The sequence below is a fragment of the Urocampus carinirostris genome, chromosome 7 (assembly GCF_059441175.1).
Source record: "Urocampus carinirostris isolate Australia breed hairy pipefish chromosome 7, RoL_Ucar_1.0, whole genome shotgun sequence".
In the NCBI taxonomy this organism is placed as follows: domain Eukaryota; kingdom Metazoa; phylum Chordata; class Actinopteri; order Syngnathiformes; family Syngnathidae; genus Urocampus; species Urocampus carinirostris.
This window is the reverse complement of record NC_142355.1, coordinates 18,470,480-18,493,392: the sequence shown is the minus strand read 5'-3', so window position 1 is coordinate 18,493,392 and position 22,913 is coordinate 18,470,480. Positions and strand designations below refer to the sequence as shown.

The 22,913-nt window shown below is 38.5% G+C and overlaps 1 protein-coding gene and 1 pseudogene across 1 annotated transcript in view; both read right to left on the bottom strand.

Annotated features, from left to right (window-relative positions):
* Nucleotides 1-22,913, bottom strand: part of tp53i11b (tumor protein p53 inducible protein 11b) — a 49,434-nt gene that overhangs the window by 12,636 nt on the left and 13,885 nt on the right. The window contains exon 3 of the mRNA XM_088339956.1: nucleotides 2,097-2,236. Within this exon, the coding sequence (XP_088196082.1) occupies nucleotides 2,097-2,225 (129 nt within the window). The 5' untranslated portion in view covers nucleotides 2,226-2,236. The remainder of the gene's footprint in view (nucleotides 1-2,096; nucleotides 2,237-22,913) is intronic.
* LOC148362528 (U2 spliceosomal RNA) lies at nucleotides 6,375-6,527 on the bottom strand (annotated as a pseudogene).

Here is a 22,913-nt window from a genome sequence, read left to right as displayed (position 1 = left end):
GGAAATCAAACTGAGACTTCAGAGCTGTGAAGTGGATATGCTCACAAGTAATACACCTTTAATTTATCACATGACTTTTGAATTATAGTAATTTAATAGAAAAAAATAAAAGCGACCTTCTTGGAGGTGTATAGTAGCTCCTGGCTATCAATCAATTTTTAATAAACACTTTCTCAAAACAAGACAAAATAAGTGTAAGATGGGACATACAAAATCCTCTTGTGATGCTAATTAGCAACCGTAAAGGTCTTCAACTCCTTAATCAGAGTCCCAAGAATAAGGGGGGTGGGAGTGTGTGTCATCATGAGCAGCATCATCATCTTCGGTATTGCGAATGAATAAGAAGCAGGCAAGAGAATCCCAGGGGACAAATTGTTTGCTGTAAATTGACTTGATTAAGGCAGCACTTGGTAGCAAACAGTGCCAAATCTATATTACTCAAAATTGGCAGTTCCTTGTAGGGTAAAAAAAGGTGGAAAATTGACACAAACATCACGGCAACAACAAAAACAGTGACTGTGAGATTGTCAATGCCTGTGAATGAAAAAACAATCAATATCCCCAGCAGACACATTGTGGTGAAATTGAAGCACAGCCGTGCTAGCAGTAGAGTGTGTATTTATACGTAGTCAAGTGTTTCCTGGCTATTTCGTTGTTCAGTTATTGCGGATTCACTCATTTATTTCAGACAAAATTTTATCAAGGCTAACGTACTAGCAAAAATACAAACACGAAGTGATAATCGGCACTTGTAAATGTAAAATAAAGATCCAATTTGTGGCAAGCAACATATGTTTTAACAGTTCTGGCCTTCGGTCTTTGTCTAGGAACAATAACTAATTCCTAAATAAATGTGTCCACTTTTTAACGGTATGTTTTATGTCCTAATACATTAACTAAAATTTGTTTCCCATCACACATAACAAATGCCAGCTGATGACGAAACCCTGGGAACATTAGATTTTCTTCTGGCTCTCCTGACAAAAACATTGGGCAAAATGAACAGCAACTGATAGCATCGAATTGACTTGAAGAAGTAGCACAGAGAGGCAAAACAGGAAATGAAGGACTCCAGAGGCATTTGAGGAGGTATGTAGAATCACAACTGCTCCGTCTTTTTATGTCATAATTTATCACTATGTCCGAAACTGATAGCAAACAAACGTCAACATTTTCCATCTGAAGTATTATGTATGAGGTTACTCTGGATTTTCAGAAATAATAAGGTCATAGGATTTTGTGGACACCTATTTTCATACTATTAGAGCAGCTGTTGTCTTAAGAAGCTGTCAGTGAAATACAGCCAATTTGTCTAATCACATAGCATAAATAGACTGCTTTTATGCAGCTAGGTTATCAGAACAGTAATAGTATTTCTAACTCAGCAGGAAGAGGCAGCAAGTGACACATCAGAGAAGCACTTCCCTCCTTTGTTTACAAATCCAAATGAAGTCATAGATGCAGTGGATTCCTTTCTAATTGAATGGATCATACTTCTCATCCACATTTACTCTTTCACCTCGCATTCTGAACCTCAGTTAAAATTCGCAAACATGTTGACTCTCAGATTCAAACATAGAAACCACATTGGTTTAAGTGTGCCTGATGCTGGATTAACATGAAATCATTAGACGCCATAACAGCGTGAAGTGTTAACAGACTGTACTGCTGTCAGATCACGATACATGTGCCCAGCTTTAATCAATGTATTACAGGATGTGTGTAGCAGGTGTCTGGCATCCAAATGGTACACTACCATATGCACTATGATTTAGAAATTAAAACTTTGGCCATGCATGTGAGGCTATCAGCACAGACAAAAGTAAAAGGTTATAGGAATGTAAAGCTTTCAAGTTCTTGATCTTCCAGAGGATCTAACAATTACTCATGTGAGACATTGAATGAATGTTCAGTGACAAGTAGGCGGCAAATGCACTGGACATCGATGTAAACACAAGACAATTAGTAGATTGGCTTGCTTTTTAAAGCAACACCAGAGACTATGTTAAACACATTGCCCTAAAAATAACCACTGAGATCAAGATGAATCATTTGCTTTACGTAGTTAACACCACATGATTGGGACTCTGTCAGACCTTAGATCTGTGAACTTCACCGTCATCATCTTCGCCTCCGACTCCCAGAATCTTTCGGCTTTTCAGGCGGCTTATCAAGTCAGTCTGACTGTGTTTCTTCATCAGAGGAGGGTGAGCTTTTGAAGCCATGATCAACACACCTGGAACGAAATAGAAAACCATCATGATTCACGAGTATATAAAAAAAAGCATGTGGGAGTATTACTACAAGTTGGATGTAGTACAGGTACATGAGAAGCAGTCTATTTAAATAGTACTGGATTGCGGACTAGTTCTATAAGGCAACAGAAAGTAAATGTAATAACATCCATAAAAAGCACAGACCCATTGTCAAAACTAGGGGCCATGGGGCCAAAGCTGGTCCAGCAGTTCATTTACTATTTCCATAACCACTACATCAGAGGATTAGATACCCGAGAGACCATTTGCCCATTTAAAATTAATTTAAATTGAAAATTCAAAGCAGAATTTATGAACCTGTATTAAATCCTATCGAAAGACTTCAAATGTAAGGCGTTAATAGGTTTGTCAATGCATAAAAAAAAGAACTGTGACAGGCTAATTGTAGAGAGACAACACATAAGCGCTAATGACCATTGCCTGAGGAAACTACATGGACAAGCAATTGTTAAAACACCAGACATCATCATTGACCCAATATTGGTGATTTCCACAAAGCATTCATGCTGTACAAATCATCCTGTCGAGAATTAAATGACAAAATTGCTTTGTTGATTTTTTTTCACCCCAAACAGTGTTTGTATAATGTGTCTTAAATATACACACTAGCAGTGGTTATTGATCAGCCTCCGAAATACGATTAACTGCATAAGTCAATCAATGGTTTTCAGTGCCGAGCACAAAAACTAATCACAAAGACTACAAACACTTTGCAGAACCAATTAGACCGGCCTTAAATACAGTTTTGTATTATAACTGCAGATTCAGCAATTTCATTTTAAAATAGGTTCTTCTCCATGTTTGATAAAAGATGAAAAGCTGGAATTGAAAGTGATTTCTATAAAAATTATCGGTGAGAAGTAGTATAAGTGGAAAAAATAGTGTTCTGGTTACAAGATTTAGCATTGGCAAATCTCACTCATGGTTCCATAAAACCCCGGAATTTCATTTATCATTCCACATATCTATGCAGTATGGATAGTATTATGCAGTATATGGGACTTAAAGACAAAAAGAACAAATAAGGCAAATAAAACTCAAGTATTGTCAGTATGCTCAGGACATGGAGACAAAATTTACATTTATTGGAAAAGCTTGAAAACAGCCGATATGTTCCTTGCATAATAATTCAGAGATTAATGAGAGTGAAGGGGCCTAAAATAAATTTTCTGGATAACCCAATCATGAGGCAAAAGGATGCAAAAATACTTCCCCAAAAACTAATTTACAGACGTGGTACCAAAATTGTGACACAAAGAAAGTAAAGAAGTCCATTGAGGGAAATTGAAATGAAGCAGAGAACCTACCCACTCATAGCATTATGACCCCATTACAGACTGTAAATGTGAAATGGGATGTCTTCTTGCATTCTTGAGCAAACTACACATTCTTCCCTCTACTCAAATGCCCCTGCGTAGGTCTCCCCTATAAATCTCCCTAACACTGCTTCTTGACTTGCTGATATAGCTCGGATGCAGTTGCCTAGCAACTACCCACGGGCCAATCAAATCCTCGTTGTAGTAAACACCTGCCATGATTACAACCACCGTAGCTTTGATAAGGGTCTCTCTGTCAAGAGCCACAGACAACCGACTGGCGCTTATCTCTATAGCGTAAAGGGCACTCAAAATATACTAAATGATGAGATTAGTATTCATGAGACAGGGCACATTTTTTTAATGAATGAGAAGGTAGGGGCAAACCAGAATTTTAGAAGAACTAACAGTCATATACAGGTGCACATCTTGAAGAAACTAGACTGGTTCAGGAGACCCCAACACCAACTGTAACTGTTTATTTTGGAATATTAAAAAAAGAAAACTAAAAAGGTCGACCAATGCAATAATTGTAGCCCTTGGGTGGGAATGGAAATGAAAGGTGATGAGGCCCAGATTTACCAAATATTTCACATCACACTCTCATTTAGCATGAATGTACTTTTACAATTTGTAATAGTATCAATCAAGTGTTTCATTCGGGTAATACCAAAAAGACTCACTTCAAAGCTTCTTGATTAGATCATTCAATGTGTTAGCCCCTTAAAGGGTCCTGTTGTCTTTAAGTCAAAATGACCCGCCACTGTGTTGAAGCCCAAAAAATAAATCCTCATAACGATATTCTTTTAACTTTGACTTTTGGATTGGCCAGAACAGTAGAATACAATAAAACATTTTAATTCACATTTCCATGAAAGTTTTACAAAAACACTTACAAGATGGTCTTCAGGTCAAATAACCTAAGAGGCAAATATTGTGAAAATCAAAGTAATAGTTTTTTTGTTTCACACGATATAGAATGTTACAATGTTTTAGTTTTGTCTTAGATCAATCTGTAGCAGAAGTGTTAATTTTCATAATTTTGTATTGTATTCCATTGTTCTGCAATGTCCTAAAAAAAATGACAGAAATATTAATCCATTCATCCATTATCTCCACCGCTTATCCTCAGTAAGGTCGCGGGGTTGCTGGAGCCCATCCCAGCTACTTTTGGGCTCACTCACTCATTCACACCTCGGAACAATTTGGATCGGGAATTGACCTGACATACATGTTTTTTGGATGAGGCAGGAAACCAGAGTGCCAGGAGGAAACCCACGCAAGCACAGAGAGAACATGCAAACTCCACATAGGAAGGTTTGATCCCATGACCTCAGAACTGTGCCGAACATGCGCTAACCACTGCGCTGCCGTGCTGTCCCAGTATTAGTCATTGGAATAAATAAATATGAATCCCAAACTCCTGTTCGCACACTTGTTCTTTTTTTCTTAGCTATAGAAATTCAGGTGAAGAGGGAGAACTAGTCAACACATACTGTGGTGAAGGACCAGTTGTTTCGGGCAATTTAAATTTGGTGTTTAAAATGTAATCAAGCTGCATATGTTAGGAGTTTAATGACAACCGGACATTTTGACCAGGACATGAGGTGTATACAGAAAATGAGCGGGGTAAAAAAAAATACAAAAAAATAAAACTTTCATGTAATTTTTATAAGGAGCATATGATTGCCGATGTGGATTAAAGCTTTTAATTGCCCAGGATAGTAAGTCATTATTAAATATGTTGCAAAAATGAATCTTCAAAACATTCTCAGTATGCTTCTGATGAGCATTTTTAAAAAGCCTGTTTATCGTTCACCACACTATGAATAACCTTTATTTAATGCCAAATTGCAAGATTGAAGAATATCACTCAACTATTTTTGGGTAAACAGTGTGGCAGAGCACGTTTTAGCAAAATCTCAAAATGACTAAACATAGGAACTGTGGGGAATGTGTGAACTCCACAGGAAACACTTGCAATAACAATTACAAATGTAAAAATAACAGAAACAACAAAATCACCAAAGCAAAAGTGCTATTTAAAATGTGTACGGTAATTTCAAATATTCAGAGTTGTCGATTTTAACAAAACAAAAATTAAACCATGAAAAGATACACAAACACTACATTGGGAGAAAAGCTAGAATAACTTGAAATAGAAACAGTGGAAAATTTCCCCGGTTTCAGGATATTGACCACACTGCAGAGAATACAACATAGACACCACATAAATTCCTACAATAAATGAAATGGTACACCGTTTAAACAGCCAAAGAGTCAGTTTAGTAATATGCAGCGCCTTGAGGGAGGCGTAAGAACCTAAAGCTGGCAATTTCAGGCGTTCAACATCAACACCCTACTGTAATAAACATGGACATTAGAGGTGTATCGGCAATCACATATCAAATTAATTTAACCCTGTTGTAAACATTCAGCACTTGATTACCGTAAATTCCGGACTATAGAGCGCACCTGATTATAAGCCGCACCCATCACATTTTAAGGGGAAAACCGATTTTGACCATATACAAGCCGCACCTGTATATAAGCCGCACCCACATCAAACAAACACAAAATTAATCCAAGCCAATCTTCAAGTCCCGCGATTGAAACTAAATGTGGGGGGTTTTTAAGGGTTATTGTTCTATCTTCGTTATTCATTATCGAGTATCCGTTATCGGTCAGTTCACAATACGCTACAAAGCCAAGGAGCCGGGACTCTTACTCTCAGCCAAAAGGCCAAGCTAAGATCCTAGCCCTAAAGCCTTGCTGCGATCATTGCGAATGCACCGTTCCCGGAGGTACTGCAATACCGGGCCGATGCGTGGAGTGGACAGAGCAAGCTCTTATTCCATCTCCGGATTGCAAAAATCAAAGCTAGCATAAATTGGCATCTGTGCGTCACCAGCTTTTACCAAAAAGGCCAAGTTAAGGTCATTGAAGCACACAGTCCAAAAATCACAGCCGCCAAAATAAACGTAGAATGATTTAGGTACTTAAAATTTGTTGCAGACCTGCAGATTCTGGGTGCCCGTTGATAGTAATCCAAGGAAAAAAAGCGTATATTTCCAAAGGTAAGGGTGGGAAAATATATATCCATTGTTGCCCGCCGTGTCCACAAAAACTCACCTTTACCGGTCCCCACTTTCCCATCAGCGTTGGCGTTTGCTCCGCCCCTCTTTTTTTATTTGCTCGTGCAGAATAAGTGTCTCAAATAACTACAAATAAATAAATTACAAAAATATACAGTTGCAAATACATTTTACACATATTTACAAAGAAAGACGGTACATCGAGAGAGTTTTCAAAGCTTTAATAATAATATAACATTCATCCTAAACCGTGCCTTTGGGAGGTAGCCTCATGCTACTAACAAGACGCTCGCATACCTGCTATTTAGCCTGTTAAGGAAATAAATGCTGTAATCGTAAGAATCACGGCAGATTCGCAATGATCGCAGCAAGGCTTTAGGGCTAGGACCTTAGCTTGGCCTTTTGGCTGAGAGTAAGTGTCCCGGCTCCTAGGCTTTGTAGCGTATTATGAACTGACCGATAACGGATAATGGATAATGAATAACGAAGATAGATCAATAACCCTTAAAAACCCCAAACCCCCCCATCACGGCAGACCATCCGCTTCTTCCTCCTTGGTAAATACATCTAAATTGTCTTTCTCAATGTCGGAAAGAATTTCATCATGATGACGTCTTTCCACGCTCCCTTTCTTCAATACACCCCAGCAACATGCCCATTTGCCTTTGCACGATGAGGGTATGTTTACGCTCGTAAGTTGTGATCTTCCTCGGCACATATATTCCACCGGTCTAAATCTAACCTCTCATACTCGAGGGCCGCTGGCAGCCCGATAAAAAAATTACATAAATTGACCGCATCTCTGAATAAGCCGCAGGGTTGAAGATTTGGGAAAAAAGTAGCGGCTTATAGTCCAGAATTTACGGTATTCTTTGAACAAATTGTCCTTTTATTTTAACCTCTGGACTATCATTACCTTTAAAATACTGGCAAACATATTTTGCTTTGAACATTTTTGCCCAAACCAATGACATCATTTTCGAATCAAGAATTTGTTCCAAGCCTGACATTTTTCTACATGCCCAAAATCCCTTATGAAAGCTATGCCTTTCATTCTTCAAAGTAAGTGACTCAATTTGTTCAGCCAATTTTGCAATTCTGACGGCTTGCCAAGCGAAAAACAGACGATTTTCGGCTAATTGACGTCAGGCTCTAAATGTCAATGTGAAAAAGTATGGTTGATTAGTCTATAAAACCCTTATCCCTGAAAAATGAGGATATGTGATCCTGACCAAACCAATTTGTCCAGTTCAGTATCTAGAAGAACGAATCCCTTTTTATCTGTCGACCGATATATAAAAAAAGATGAAGTGTTTGCCTCTCTGCAAGCAGTGAACCTTGCCCACCAGTTAACACAGAGAAAATTATCTGCCTTGTCCAATATTTTATTTATTGTAAATATTATTAATCTCAGAGTAATGGAGCAGTTTCAGATTTGAACTGCATATCAAACTCTTCTGGTCTTCCACATGTTAACTCTAAAGCAGGGGTTCTCATTACCTGAATCTTGATCTATCGGTCAATTACAGAGGGTGCTTTTTTATTTGTTGGGACATGTGGCCATCTTGCCGTCAATTGCCATATGTCAACGCAAGCATCTATGTTAGTCAATAGCAAATGCGGTAACAAATTGGAGACCACCAAACTTTGTAAATTGAAGCTACTGTTATTGTTATTTCAATTACAGGATTTGTTTTTGTTGTTTTACTTATGATCTATGGAGTTTCCAATGATTAGGCATGTCAGACATTGCTTTAACATTTATTTATCATAATGTATGACATTGCAATTCATCAATAACGTTAATCAAATTACAGTTTAAGTATATGTTGGATTTTCTATTGTTTAGCAGGAATGTATGCATTTGCATGCTTTTAGTACTGGGTATTCAAATCCTTTTCATCTAACTCCAGTACAAGGTTATTTATTATTTCCTGCAATAGCATCTTTGCAAAATTCAGTCTTGGTGTAGGGATTTATTACAATTTAAATATTGTGTTACATACTTGTATTTTCATCAAATACATTCAGTTTTTTTAGAAGTGCATTGAGAAACATTTACGGCAACCAAATGAGGAAGATTTCTTTGTTTAATACTAGACTGCCTTTCAATTTACATATTTTTGTTATTCTGTGGTCTAAAGAATGCAAACACATTCCTCCTTACATTTGAAAATAATCAGATGTTTTTCATTTTTAGTGATGGGTGGGTTGTTGTGACTGTCATTTTGTAAGAACCTCACATGCTGAAAGTGTGAGCAACCGGCTAGAGATTCTGATCTTCCCTTAAATAAACAATAAAGCATTTGACTACTCCAATAGTAATTGATTAACGTGTTGCGTGCAGTGTATTTAATGAATGGATTACATGAATGTCATGATAACCCTCTTCAAGAAGGCTGAAACTACAAAGTGCCCCTAGTTTGGATTCAGATTGATATAAAAAGTTGGGTTTTCTTTTGTGTCACGCCGACTGAAAATTGTTTCCTAATCTGTTGTATACGTGGGTCACGGCATTCGGAATGTGTTTTCAAAGGCGTGGATTCATTAGGAGCTGTCAGTGATGGTGTTGCTGGGGCACGATTGAAATAATAAAATCGGAAGGCAAGGACACACAATGCAGGAGATGAAAGAACCCTAATGAGGGAGACAATAATATGACATAGCGCAGCAGGCATCGAGCTATAGCTAAAAGGAAAATAAGCAATCAGTTCTTTGGCTCTTTGCACAGAAACAAAGCAGTCAAATTGCTCTTTCAAGTTAATAATCATTACCCTATATTAGGACTGATTCAATCTTGGTTGTAAATTGATTAATTTTTTTAAGCAATTCAATAATCCATGACATCAGTCGCAACATTTATTTAAAAATATATTAGTAGTTTTCTATGCATAATCAAACTTGAAGATGCAACAGTAAGACTTAGTCAAAAGTATTGTGAAATTCCAGATTTTAAATACTTGTCATCTATGGTAACAGCGAGTGGAAACTAATTAGTAAGGTCTTAAATACAAATTAGTGCCAATTTAATGGAGCTATAATTACGCGTCATAAGTAACCATTATACGTGGATTACACAGCAGGTACTGTGAGGAGTATTTGGTTGAATTGCAGTTTCTAAAATTATATAACCTTTAACTGCAAAGGAAATGTGCAAAGTTCAATTACATAGCAATCATAATGAATTTAGGACAAACTCAATGAGTCAAATGTATAATCTTTGATTCTAACTCAAAGAAAAACTCCCAAAAAGGCACTACCTGGGGCTACTCACTTGGAAGAAAGCAATTTTTGATTCATTATTTATGACTTTTTACTTTACGTTAAATGGTACTGGATGGCGGAGTAGTTTTAGTTATGTTTTTTTTCGGCCCCTGTTAATGGCAATTCCCTCACTATACGACATCAACTAAATTATTTTTGTGTCCAAAAAGAGAGATATCCATGTATATGACAAGTTATGTCTCTAACATACCTTTCTGCTTCTGGTCATTATTATATAAAACGCTAGTGGTTAACCAACCAACTAACCAACCAGCCATGTATTCATCCCAAGGTCATGCTAAAGGGAGAAGCAAAAAACAATAGAAACAAAGCTAGCGATTAAAAAGAAATACAAAGAAGGCAGTAAAATTGATACTTTTTGAATGATGCTACAGTATATCGAAAATATGATGAGGCAAAGAGCCGCATTCTTATTGGCCAAGAGCCGCATGCGGCTCTAGAGCCACGTGTTCACCACCCCTGCAATATAGCATTTTGTTACCTTACTGGTTTTATGAGGGGTCCCGGAGTTTGAAACTCATTACCCTCGGTTTCTATCGTCCGCAATACGTCAATTTCACTTTGCAATCCCCGAATCAGAACAAATTATTGTTGTGTCAAGGAAGTCTACTGAACATTGTTCATTACATTTGTAGAGACTGTGGCCCCAACCAACTCTACCAACTACAAACGGCCATGCACAGAAAGTGACTAGACTCTCCTGCTGTATAGTAAACAATAAACAATTACAATCAACTAGTTGAAGACCTTTGTTTTAAAAAGGAGCAACTCACCGGTCACAGGACCCACCTCCGTAACCTTATCGCCTTTAAAAACCACGAGCACGCACAGCTTTCTCAACCTCATTTCCTTTCTTATTTCTCAAACATGCTTGAAGGGGGGAAGGCCTCGTTTGCCTAGATTGCCAGACGACCAACAAGGCCAAAGGCCACAGCCTCGTCTCACCAGCCAGCAAATATGGCAAAACCAAACCACGGTTCTCCTTTTACTTATTCATCGGCTGAGGGATGCAACAAAAGGGATTGAGAGACTTCTCTAAGAGGGGTTTTATCACCATGTGGCCAGCATGCACCCACCAGGACCTTCGACCGTCCCTTCTCCACGTGCTGTTTTGTCTGACCCAATTGTGGGCAAGAAAGCATTTCACAACAAACCGTTTAGTGCTGGGCAAGTATTTCATTTCTGACACGCTATGAAAATAATTCCTGATCATTTAAATGACCTGATTATCTATGAATCAATAATACCATTGTTGTTACCAAATTTCTTTCCCCGTTCTTGTTTTGTAAGACTACAAGGGCTTGTGTCAACAATGTCTTTTTTATTCTCTGATTCAATTTTTTTCTTGTCATGTAAATAAATGTAGTTTGTTAGTATAAAACCTGTGCATTATTTGTGTGCCTCTACTATTTTCCTTCTGGACTGATCAATCAGTATCCACATCAATGAACTCAAAACTTGATAATTTAAAGCTAAAATTAAAATAGGTTATAAGTATTACTTCCTTCGTTATAAATGCTCAACACAATATGAGGCTATGTCAAATTAATTCAGGTGGGAAAACGTAAGCACTACCTGCTTGCTGAATAGGCAACCACCGAATTAGATTCTGAATCAAACGGAATATAAAGCGATTACTCTACAATTATTTTTACTATTCTGAGGGGAAAATGTATCTTACAGAAGGGGACAGTTTTTTCAGTTATTTTCCTTAAGTGGGCAGTTAAACAAATGAAGCCAATTTACTGCTGCCCACATCTTGCAACCTCTCAACAGCACTGGTGATTAAATTATTGATTAATACATGCATGCACGAACGTGCAGTCAATCAGGACAAGAAAGCTTAAATTAGAGCCACATACTGTATAAAATGTATCTTCCTTTGTATCTAAATGTATATTAGTTACACACGTAAGAGGTAGTCTGGCTTGCTGAGGGTATACCTGGTTGCTTAGCAGCCTCCCTGGATGACGCCAGGACTAATTTCCTGGCTTACTTTGCGTCGGGAATAATGCCCACACAAAATGGACTTAGCAGCCCTGGCAACGCTTAAATATCTAGTCTCGGGATGAAAAGAAAGGTCGTTATTTTTCCATTATAGCCTCCAGTTTGTTTCAGCGAATTTATGGTTTTAGATGTAGTGTGAGGCTGAGCATTCGATACAATTCCGGAAAAGTTAAGTCAATAGTAAGGGCCAATGGACCGAAAAGTACAGTACTTTTCTTCGTTGAACAAATGTTCGAGACCGTAAATGGGGTTTGTTCTTTGGTTTAATGTACGTAAAATAAGGTGATAAATAAACAAACAACTAACAAACAAATGCTTCTACTTTGCACGTTTTGACTATCGCAGGTCCTTTTTGGACTGCAACAAGGGATGATTATAATCCAAAGTCAGGCCCGCTAGCAATGTTGACTGCAGTAAAAAATGAATTTGTACAAAAAAATAAATGAAAAATTAAAAAAATAAATGAAATAACATTTTAAAAGATGATGACCACATTGCCCTTTGCTTTCTGTGAGAATCCAACACGGGGACTGTAAATAAATAAAGGAAAGTTGACTGTGAAGACTGCCGCTTCAAGGGCAAGTGGAATATAGAGTATTTTGTCACAAAAATCCAAAACAACTGCGTCTGCCTAATTTTTCCAAAGACTGGCTGTTTTTAAAGAATATAGTATCATGAGTCACTGCCAGACAAAACATGCTGACAACAAAAATTTAATGGAAAACGGAGATTGTGAAAAGGTGAAGCAATGAAAGCTGTTTTTAGAGTAAATTTATTTCAATATATATTCATGTGGCTACAGTGATTTGTTTGCGGTGTAAGCTGCTTCTGCAATCTTAGAGCAAAATACTATACACAAAGAGGTAAGTATTAGTTTCAGGAGCGAGCAGCAGCAAGTCAACTGCAGGAGAGAGAGTGGGAAAGATGAGAGGAGAGAGAGTGGGAAAGGTGAGATGGCACAACATTCATTTGGACAGGTAACTTAAAATTAGTTTTACCTGGTTATATCAGTATCAGAAATTATTTTCCCCCCATTTTATTAACACTCCACTTATTGAAACATGAATATTTTGTTTGTTTGTACATGATTCAATTGTTTGTTTGTTTGTACATGATTCAAATTGAATCTTTTCTTCCGGCGCCGTCACGAATGGCAGCCACTCCAGCAGCTCCCGTGTTATTTTCGATTGTTCTCGATTGTTCTCAGCTCAGGGATGCTGCTGGAAATGTGAATTTCCCTTCGGGGATGAACAAAGTATCTATCTATCTATCTATCTATCTATTTAATTGAGCGTCTAATTTGGTGGTTGCTGATTTGGCCAGCAGGTAGTGCTAGCGGCTTCTTGCCGTAATTAATTTGACATAGCCTCATATTGTCTCTATCATTTATAAAGAAGGAAGCAATACTCTAAACATATTTTAATTTTAGCTTTTAAATATCGATTTTTCAGTTCATTCATAAGTATAATGAGTGATCAGTCCAGAAAGAAAATAGTAGAGAAACACAAATAAATAATGCTCGTGTTTGATACCAAATAACTACATTTCTATAGATGACAAAGAAACTGAATCAAATGAAAAAAAAAAGAAAGGACAGCGTTGACACAAGTCTTAGAAAATGGGAACGAGGAAAGAAATTTGGTAGCAATAATGACATAATCGATCTGTTAACTCGTTAAATAATTAGGAACGATTGTCAAATTGGCAATCACATATCAAATTAATTCAAACCAAATGTCAGAAGTAAAATATTATTTGCCCCTGCGCCACAAAAAATGTGAAATATTTTCTCGGTGTACCTCACTGGAACCGAAGAAGTCTTGGCTTTCTGCAGAAACAAAGACCAGTTTTTTTGGGGGTAATTATTACTGCAATAACTCAGTTATTAGTGGATCAATTCCTAGCCTTTAATCCTTGTACAGCCACTCCCTCCATTGCTGCAGCCAAACAAATACAATGTTACATATTTACAAAAATGTGAAAATTTAATATAAAAACAAAAATTAAAATAATTTTTTTCATTGCTTATGTCCACCCATGGGAGTGGTAATTTTGCAATTGATCCAAGGCAAATTCCACTTGCTTTCCACTTTTGTATTTTTTGGAAACAATTTTTTCTTCTTAAGAGATACCTCCACTCACACCTGGGTAAAATGTATTTTGGTAAGTCATTAATAAATGGACTGAAATATCTGATCATATTTGAACCGACATGGCCTTTTTGAAATCTCTTTCTTCATGTACCCAAAACTCTTTCCCAGTACCATTTTACATGATGAAACACAAATTAATTCCACAGATAATTGAATTTTTATTCATTTTTTTCCCCCAAAACTCCTGATCTTAATTTAGAGTACAGTGGAACCTCGCTAGTTCGCGATTCCACTTTTGCGGGTTCAGAGCTTCGCGGGTATAAAAAATATACCTTACCTTATCAATAAAAGCATTTATTGACTTGACGCCATTGAGCGCGAGCTTATTGTGAAGGGGGGAGGCCCTGTCACAATGCTTAGTCATTGCTGCTTCGCGGGCAAACGAGAACACTGCGTAAGTATATTCTCTTCTGTCACATTTCATCTCAAGTTTGACTTTATTATACCAAAAGCGAGCGGTTGTGTGTGCGGGTAATTGTGTGTGGTTTCGTGTATTTGTTGTAAAAGCCGTTCGATGCCGCTAGCTAAAGTATGTTGTTATTGTCAGAAGGTAGCTCTTTCACTTTCATTAAAATGAACACAGACCATTTTTTCAACTGCCGTTTCCCAAAACGCTTCACAAACACTCATCAAATATCACATTTTCACTGTTTTTATTTTCAATATGTAACCGGTAGTGTTAACAAGCGAAATAAACTGATTGCTGCATGTGGTTGAGAGCGGTTAATACAATCATACTGAATGGTTCATAGTGGTTTCGCCGCAGTCCTATTCCGTGTACATACAACATATTTTAGTTTTTTTTTTTTGTTATAGCATGAATTTCACTCTCTCTCTCTCTCTCTCTCTCGCGCTCTCTCTCTACCCGTATTCTATATGGTGTACTGTATACAGGGGGGTATACTGTAGACCTGTATACGTTTTTTTAAGCAATTTTGAAGGGGCGCCGCTACGTCGCGGATTTTCAGTTTTCGCGGGTGGTCTTGGTCCCCATTAACCGCGAAAACCAAGGGATTACTGTAAATGGACTAAATTCTTTGGTCAGTGGGGCAAAAGCCGTACAAGATAATTTTTCATATTTGTACCAAATTATCAGGTGCTCGGAAAGATAATTCAATACTTTTCTGACCAAGAGCATTTTGAAATGTTCTTATCATGGGAGCAGTAAATGTCTGACAACCAATCAAGGGAGTCACTCACACACACACACACACACACAACTAAATTAAATTTGTTGAAAGAAATTGTTTTTCGGATCAAGATAGTCAGTCCAGCTCTCTCTCATTCACTGACTGAGGAGTCCAAACACTACAAACTCTTGCCTGATTCTCAAGATCCTGGATCCTACAGGTTAAGACAAGTTGAATTCAAAACGATTTAAGACTTTTAATGCCTTTTCAAAACAAATTGAAGACCAAAAGGACAAAAAAAACACAATTGAAACAACACAAAAAACAACATGAATTCGGGGCAATTTTGAACAAATGCTTATTGTATTTATTTATTTTTAAATCATATTTTGGTCCAAGTAAAAACTTTCCATCTGAGAAGCAGCAGTCTCCAAAGTTTTGGACGTGAAAAACAATAAATATAAAGGATGTTTACAGTACTTCAAGGATCTTAAGTCAAAACTACTGATTCCAAAGAAATCTTTTTATCATAATGCATGAAAAATTACTTTTTTGAAAAACATAACAGTGCTATATGCATAACCAATTTTATGTGTAGCACCATCCAAACACAAGATTGGAAAAAAAACTTTGTACTGTAATCCCATGATGTGGAAAATTGATGAATAATACTAAATCTTTGCGTTTTCATTTTTAATATTTTGGATTTAAAACATTTTAATGCCAATTAGGGCCTTATTTTTAGAAACGTGAATTAATTGCCTTTAAAGACTTTTCAAGGATCCACAGGAAACCAGATTATCAGACTTCTCCTGACCAGGTTTTTAATAAAGTATTAAAAATGGACACATTGAAAACTTGCACCTATTTCAAGACCAAGACTAGGAAAGCCTGCCAAAGAGAGCACTTAGTTAGATAGCAACTCACATCTAGCATCACAATCATCACATTTGTATTATACACAACAACCTATCCAGGAACAAATGCTTCTCCAATAGACTAATTGATATTTAAATGAGATTGTTTCATATTCACGTGCATAATTTCCTCTCCAACTTGCACTCAAGATGGATTACTGTTAGTGTTAAAAGATAGCTTTGATGTAGACAGTGTGTGCCCTTTTCTCAAACGCACCTCCTCGGTGTTTAGAAAGAGATCAGTGTGGTAAAATGAGAGTCAGTGAACAACTCAAGCTAATTTAATGTACTTTGGCTTGACTGACTTACAGTAAATGTGTTGCATGCCCTAGATATGGCCTGGTTATGTATTTAAATGATACAATACATATTTAATGTACCTTTGCCTTTATGCTCGCTAAATCTCACAAACCTCTGCTACTTGGGAAATGTGGTTGAAGCATCAGAGCTTGCTAATCAGGTTTTTATTAAGTCCCCAAAATGCCACGAGGGTACAGCAAAGTTTACATGGCAACAAGTAAGGAAATCAACCTTAGCCGACTGCAAATCTTTGCCGACACAATATGTCGGATGTTCATGCATGAGGTGCTTGCACTTGAATTACCAGAAGGGTTGCATTTGTCCGCCATCCAATCGGTTTAGTTTCTGTTTATTTAGCTCTTGCCATTTCAAGAGTTTTAGCTGTTTGAATTTAAAATCAATGGAGCCCCACTTATGATCTCATGGCACTAGTATTTAATCTTACTTCGTATTTTCCGCACTAAAGACGCACCACCGAAGCTCTTTCGTGATAATTTTTATCATATAAAAGGCGCTCCGAATAAAAAAGCACATCAAATTAAAACTACAGTAAGGGCTACATGGGCCGTGAAAATAAATAAGTACCATAATTGTGCATTGATTGATCGGAAAAGGCATTAGGTCTAATGTCATCATCACACTGTTTTAGTCTAAGGTTGCAACTAACAATTACATTTAGAATCGATGAATCGGTCGATTATTTTTTTCAATCAATTGATTAATCAGATTTCTCAGACATTTTACATTTTCTCCTCTTTATTCAAAATTTAAAATTTTTGGATGGATAGAAAAATATTCCACAAAACAACAGAATGCCCTGTAATATAAAACAATTGAAAAACAAGTGTTTGTCAATTAACTTGACAATAAACAAAAATACATACACATGTATAAACCTGGAAACATGTAAGATACTCTTTTCTTACCACCTTATCACAAGATCATATTATATTTGGACTTATCACACAAACAAAAAAGAAAGAGCAATACATTTTATTTAATGTGTTGCAATTTTTTTTTATCCACAAAAAAATCTAAAATGTAAACAAATCCACTTTTCAAAATATGTCAACAAATTCTTTGTTTTTTTTAATCTTATAATAAACATTCCTGATATGATAAAGAAACGATCAAAAATCTGCCCCTTATTCAACTATTTTCTTTGTATTTCTGCAGCACTATCTGTTTCCCCTTGAAAACTATTAACTTTGTTTCATGATGAAACTGTCAACCCTACAAAGTTGAAACTCTCATGCCAATTTTGTTTGGATGATGCATTGTTCAACATTTAGGATTTAAACAAAAACTTTTTTATAAAACCGGCCTGGTTGCTCTCTGCAGGACAAAAGCGGTACTACAACTCCCAGGGTCACAATGCACTTATTTGCATTGATTACACATTAATCACGTGATACAACAAATTGATAATCTAATTAGTTGGCAATGTTTTTGTCTATTTTTATGGATGTTATTGATTCGTTATTGCAGCCCTATTTTCGTCACCGTTTTACTCAATATATGGTGTTTAGTGATACAATGACGGACGGCCTCGGCACTCTGTCTTTTAAGTTGCGTTCAACTGTCAGAAACCTAGGTGCGACTTTTGACAGTCACCTTAGGTTGGACAAACCTATTTGGTTAGGGCAAGCTTCTTTCAGCTGTGTCTTCTAGCATATGTCCAATTGTTTTTAAGCTGTCCTGACCTAGAGAAAGCGATACATGCCTTAATAATCTCAATGTTACTGCAATGCACTTTATGTTGGCCAGTCACCTTCAACTTGTGCAAAATGCTGTTGTCCATTTTTTTAACCAACACCAGTAGACAAGCGCATATCTTTCCTATTGTTAAATACTTTCATTGACTCCCCGTACATTTTAGAATTGATTTTAAACTTCTAACGGTTGTTTTTCAAAGCTCCTATCGGTTTTATTTCAACTGAGAGTTCACAAGGACCAACTTGTGCTAAAAGTGCCAAAGTCAAAATATACACGCTGGGGTGACAGAGCCTTTTATGTTGCTGCCACAGGGCTTTGGAATCGGCTCCCCATCGAGTTGAGTCTTATTTCTGACTTGTGCCTCTTTAAATCCTGGCTAAAAACACACTTTTTCAGGATGGATTTTAATACTCAGTAGTACGAGGACAATTTTATTTTATCTCATTTGATACTGTTATATTTATTGTTTTGATTTATATTTATTTTTTGTTTTATTTGATCGTCCTGAAAAATATAAATAAAGGCATGGCTGTATGTTTTCAACGTTTGTCACTTACAATGCTTGGAGTTAAAAAAAAAAAAAGTGAATCAAAATTTGATGCTGATTTTCAACTACTTTTTGTTTTCTCATTTCTCTAACATTTGTATTTAGTACCATAACTAGAAATAGTGTAACAAATAAATAAACCTATTGTCTTTTCCGAAGACATTCTTATATGTCCCTAGTGGCCTGTTGGGTAGGATTTGGCGCGCTCAGCATTGCTATCCGGGTTCAAGCTCTGTGGCGCCACAGAGGTTGTTAGAAGTTGACCGATTATCAGGCGGGCCAATTATCGACACGGATATTTGGGTATTTGACCGAAACCTGTATTTTATCCAGCCGGCCGATTATTTAGGTTCAAATACAGACAATCCTCTCGCTCACTCTTGGTCAATAAAGGGTAGCGAACTTGTTTTAGGGGAGCACGTTCAAGTGGGGACTGACGTATTAGCTGTTATCATAACATTAATTCATCAGTCAAAAATGTGTGTTTGTGATTGAAACAGAGCATAAAAAGCATGCAAAAGTGAAAGGCTGGTTGATTAGCCGTTACCATAACATTAGTTCGTCTATCTGGCTCTAAAACAGGAGTGTCTATACTTTAATTTGTGAGCGCCGTTGAAATTTCCATGGACTTTTATTTTAAAGTTAATTTAAGTCATGTTGGTTTTAATGACATTTTCATTTATGTATTATTTAAAAATAAATTAAGAGGCACACTGCATGTAAAAACAAAGCTTTCTATCTGCTGCCGTGATGTCGAACTTTTGGCCGTAAGTCCCTATTACATGCCCAGAGAGTTCGGACACGCCATTGCTGTTATTGTTTACATCCCACCGCGCGCTGATGCGGAAGTAGCGTGTGACGTCATCCACTCCGCGGTGGCAAAGCAACAAACACAACATCCGGAGGCTGCAATGTTAATTTCTGGGGACTTCAACCACGTGACTCTTGATAAGACACTGCCCTCTTTCGTCCAGTATGTGAACTGCAAGACCAGGGGAAATAGGACTATTGACCTTCTGTATGCGAACATCAAAAATGCATACAGTGCAAAACCACTGCCTGCCCTTGGAAAAGGAGACCACAGCCTCATTCTGCTTAAACCACAGTACAAACCAAAAGTGAGGAGGCTACCAACAACCACACGCGCTTTTAGAAAATGGTCCACCGAGGCAGAGCAGGCTCTGAGAGACTGCTTTGGACGTACGGACTGGGATATTCTGCTAGGGTCCAGCAGTGGGGACATTGAGAAGATGGCAAACTGCACTACTGACTACATTAACTTCTGCATGGACAGTGTTGTTCCTATAAAGACTGTACGCTGCTATGCCAACAACTAGCCCTGGATCACGAGCGACACCAAGTGCCTTCTGAACCAAAAGAAGAGGGCCTTTAAAAATGCTGATCAGCAGGAGCTAAAACGAGTACAGAAGGAGCTCAGAGTCTAGCTCCGGAAAGGGAAGGAGCAGTACAGGAGGAAGTTGGAGAAAAAGCTGCAGAACAACAACATGAAGGAGGTGTGGGAAGGGATGAAAACAATTACTGGCTGCAGCACCAAGCAGGGTGTGGCTGTGGGTGTAGATGTGGGGCGAGTCAACCAGTTGAACAACTTTTTCAACAGGTTTGACCACTCCGCCTCATCCTCACCCGAGTACTGCAGCTGTCCTTCCCTCTCCCCCTCTGGACACTAGCAGGGAAGACATCCCCCCACTAAAAATAACTGCAGCCCAGGTGTGTGGAGAGCTGAGGAGGCTGCGAACCAGCAAGGCAGCTGGTCCAGATGGAGTATCCCCCCAACTGCTGAAAGCCTGTGCGTCTGAGCTGGGAGACCCTCTACAGCGCATCTTCAACCTGAGCCTTGAACAGGGGAGGGTCCCTCAGCTGTGGAAAACATCCTGCATCATCCCAGTCCCAAAGATATCAAGACCTGAGGAACTCAACGACTTCAAGCCGGTCGCCCTGACATCACATGTGATGAAAACCATGGAGGGGTTGCTGCTGCTGCTAGATCGCTTCAAGTCGTCTAAAGATGATCTTTAGGAACGACATGGAACGCTTCGGTCGTGCTACGAGTTCCGCGAATTCGGATCCAACTGCCCATCGTTGACGGTCCGCGATGAAGGCGGGGCAATCGACCCATAGGTGTTCGGCCGATTCCTCACTCTCCCCACAAAGTCGACAGATGTCGGTGGCCGACTTGCGGAGGAGGAATTGCCAGCGTCGGATCAGCGGATGATGGCCGCTCCGAAAGCGAATGAGGTCTGTGCGTTCAGCTTTGGGCAGGGATTGTTCCTCTGTTGCTGCTGCACCACCTGAGGCTACAGGTCTGTCACGCCATCGACCCTCTGCAATTTGCTTACCAGGAGAAGGTGGGAGTGGGGGATGCTATAGTATACATGTTACACTGATCCCTCTCTCACCTGGATAGGGCTAAGGGGGCTGTGAGGATTACATTTTTGGACTTCTCCAGTGCCTTCTATACCATACAGCCTCTGCTACTGAGTAGGAAACTGACAGAGATGGGAGTTAGCTTACACCTTGTAGAATGGATTACTGACTACCTGACAGGCAGACCCCAGTATGTGAAACAGGGGGGCTGTACATCAGACACTGTGGTTAGCAGCACAGGATCTCCGCAGGGGACCGTGCTCTCTCCGTTCCTATTCACTCTGTATACATAGGATCTAAGAACAAATCTGAGTCCTGCCATGTGCAAAAGTTTGCCGACGACACTGCGATCGCGGGATGTATCAGAAATGGGCAGGAGGAGGAGTACAGGAAATTGATTCAGGACTTTGTCCGATGGAGCAACGCAAACCACCTGCACCTGAACACCACCAAGACCAGGGAGATGGTGGTGGACTTCAGGAGAACCAGAACTCACCCGGTTCCTGTAACCATCAAAGGAGAATGTGTGGAATTTGTTCAGACCTACAAATACCTGGGTGTGCAGCTGGACAACAAACTGGACTGGACTGCCAACACAGAAGCTCTATGTAGGAAAGGGCAAAGCCGACTTGACTTCCTCAGAAGGCTGGCCTCCTTCAAAATCTGCAAAAAGCTCCTGAAAATATTCTATGAGACAGTTGTGGCAAGCGCCCTCTTCTATGCGACAGCGTGTTGGGGAGGCAGCGTCAAGAAGAAGGATGCCTCTCGTCTCAATAAACCGGCTAGGAAAGCGAGCTCTGTTGTGGGCAAAGAGCTGGACAGCCTAACAACAGTAGCTGAGAGACTGGCACTGGAAAAGCTGCGGTCAATCATGGACAATCCATCGCATCCACTACACAGACAGAAGAGCAGTTTCAGCCACAGACTGCTGTCACTGTCTTGTACTACGGACAGACTGAAGAGATCTTTTCTTCCTCATGCCATGAGGCTCTTTACCTCTACCCGGCAGAGTAAAAGCCCACATTAAACCACACCACCTACATTGCATATTACCGAATTTTATTGCAATATGTATTCTGTGTAGCAATATTTAGTTATTCTATATAACACGCTACAGTGGGCATTTGCACGTCACACTGGGTATTTGTATATTGTATTCTTTTTGCTTTATTATTGTATTGTTCTCAGCTCAGGGATGCTGCTGGAAATGTGAATTTCCCTCCGGGGATGAATAAAGTATCTATCTATCTATCTATCTGGACTATAAAGGCACATTCAAATTTTTGGTCAATTTGGGTTTTTTTGGGCGAGTCTTATAGTCCAGAAAATACTGTAATCTGTAAATTTTCCATCAGGACTTAATAAAATCATTCTCAAATGCACAGTCCAAAGGAACAGAAGGAGAGGAATGGACAGGTGCCAACTTTGCTGCAACCTAAACTCAGGCTAGGAGCAATTAGCAGTTGGGAGAGCTCTCCAAAGTCACGTCCTCAGTGGTGCCCGACAACCCACGGAGATGAGGGATTTGTGAACCGTAAAATGTTATATATCTCTTTTATACAGGATAAAATGTTAAAAAAAAAAAAATTCTCGTTAAAAAAAGAGAATATTTTGAGTAATGCTCATAACTATTTCTGATGTAGCACCAAATGCAAGCTAGTGATTTCAGTTGCTATTTTTCCATATCTAGTCAGTGTACGTAGTTTGTAATCTAATGCCACACTATACATTGTAGGCAAAAAAATGTGCTCCTTTCTATGTATGTATGCATGTATGTATGTATATG